The sequence below is a fragment of the Phaethon lepturus genome, unplaced genomic scaffold, assembly GCF_000687285.1.
Source record: "Phaethon lepturus isolate BGI_N335 unplaced genomic scaffold, ASM68728v1 scaffold3035, whole genome shotgun sequence".
Taxonomy (NCBI): Eukaryota; Metazoa; Chordata; class Aves; order Phaethontiformes; family Phaethontidae; genus Phaethon; species Phaethon lepturus.
This window is the reverse complement of record NW_010538174.1, coordinates 14987-17247: the sequence shown is the minus strand read 5'-3', so window position 1 is coordinate 17247 and position 2261 is coordinate 14987. Positions and strand designations below refer to the sequence as shown.

General features: G+C 34.5%; 1 protein-coding gene across 1 annotated transcript in view; it reads right to left on the bottom strand.

The window, feature by feature from the left end:
• Window positions 1-2261, bottom strand: part of LOC104620461 (protein SCAF8-like) — a 36790-nt gene that overhangs the window by 29155 nt on the left and 5374 nt on the right. Inside the window, 1 exon segment of the mRNA XM_010286690.1 lies at window positions 1-99. This exon segment is cut by the window's left edge and continues 73 nt beyond it. Coding sequence (XP_010284992.1) covers window positions 1-99 — 99 coding nt within the window.

Here is a 2261-nt window from a genome sequence, read left to right as displayed (position 1 = left end):
AGTAGGACTCCCCCCTGCCATATCCAAGAGAGGCTGAATAATTTCACTCTTGAACACATTATTCTTCTGCCATAAATTTAGCACTCTAACAATTTTACTCTAAAATGAAGAAAGGATAACAAGAGACATGAGTCATGGTTATCTTTCTTGTTATTATCAATTATGGAATTCTTAACTAGCAACATCAACGTCTAGATTGAAGCACCTATAGGTTTACAAACAGTAAGAACCATAAGAACAGTTATACTGGGTCACACCAAAGAAGTCTAAGCTATGAACCCGAGGCTGACCCTAGGCAACAGTAAAGATACCCTATGCACATAGTGACAGTTTTGTCTCAACAAAAAATGAAATATATTAAAACAGAACAAATGTATCTGGCTCTTTTGTACTCTTACTCTTGGAAGATGGTATGGAAGGAAAATTATTTTAAAGAAGCATTTTAAAGCATAATTAATAATTAAAACAAGGTATTATTAGTCTCCTAAACTTTTATAGTCAACATATATGAATGCAATTCTGATCTACCTATGAACCAAAATTATTTATGTCCACTGAAAAACGGACATATACTAATAAGAGTGCTAAATATTTTTATTAGAAAAGTAGCTTAACATTTTGCAAGTTCTCTTGATGAAGTGAGGAATTTAAAAGTTTAAACTGGAACACAATTCCCTGCCTATTGAAATTATTAATATTATGAAGTAATATTAAAAAATGTGGATCATGGGGAAGGAAAAAAATAAAAATGAAGACTTTGTACAATTCCATAAGAATTGTTCAGCTTGCATTTCTATTACATTTCTGTTCCATTGTTTTGATCTGCTCCCAAATGTTTCCTTTTCTTAGCAAGCAAGGTTTTGCTTTATTTTGAAAAGTTGGATAGAAATATATGTGATAGAAAAAGACACCTTGCTTATTCAGGGGCAAAAAAACAGTTAGTTGTATTATAAAGAGCAGAAAGTTCTTCATAAGATCTTGTGCTTGCAGTCACAAAAATGGTTTAATGATTTAATTTCTATGAAACATAAACATAGAGTACTTAACCAGAGTGTTTAAACCAAAGGAAAAAAAAGTCTGTGTGCCCAGAACTCCAAGAGGATACCTAACTTTAACAGGGAGAAGTGCTGAATTTTCACTGCATGGAAGATGTAACTTAAGACTTCCTTTAAAAAAATCTCTGAAGGCTTCCTTTCAGCATTACATTATGCAAGGTTTTTTCGTTGAAAGTTTGTTTTATAAGGCAGCCTTTGACAAGTCCATCACAGGCTCTAACTTCCCTCTTCTATCCAAAACAGGAATATAAAACTATTACTGTGCCTCAGTATCTATCTCCCCCTTGGACTTTCCATGGCTGAGCCAGATGAAGGAAATGGGGGGGGGGGGGGGGGGGGGGAGGTTGAGTGTGTATTACTTTAAATGAAGTGATATTGTACTTCTGCCTGGTTTAAAAACAAACACCCCCACCCCGATTTGCTCATGTAAAGATAACTGTTGTGTTTTTCCATTATGCCTTTTAATCAGCTTAAACATCAAAATGCTACCAAACAGGTACACATCTTGGAATCTCTGAGAGCACAATCTTTTTCTTGGTCAGATATATATGGTAACTACTTTCACAATACACAGACTTTCCTGTACTACTGAATCCATATGCAAAAAAGCAACAAGACTTCAGCTTGCAAAATACATTTCCCCTGAGGTGAAAATCATCGTAAAAATGAAACTGATAGGAGCTTTACAGACCATAAACAGGCAATGTTTTAGTATCCCTCTTCACATCAAACACTTCTAATATGACACAAGTTGCCATAAATTGAAATATCACAGGATAAGTGGCTCTATTTCTTATCCTACAATAAATTTACTATATTTTTTAAAGGCAGACACAAACTGAGTAGTTGCGCCCATCCTTCTGCAAGCTCTTCTTCAACAAGTCAGGCTATTTCTGTGTTCGTTTATTTCCCAGTTATTAAGCTAAATGATTATACATAACAAATACTGCTTAAGGAATACAACTAAATGAAGAGGAAAAGTTAACTACCATGCCTATATACATACATAAAATACCATGGAATAGAAGCAACACAAGTTGATCATATAGATAACCTAAAACTAGACTGGAAAAAGCCATTTAACTTAAATAACCTGTTCAGCAGCATCTCCGCACTCAGTTGCGGAAGGTAAGACAGACATCCATAGCAGTTTTTCTAAACACTTAAAATTTGCAGAACCCAACATATTTTCCTGCAGAGGTTCTA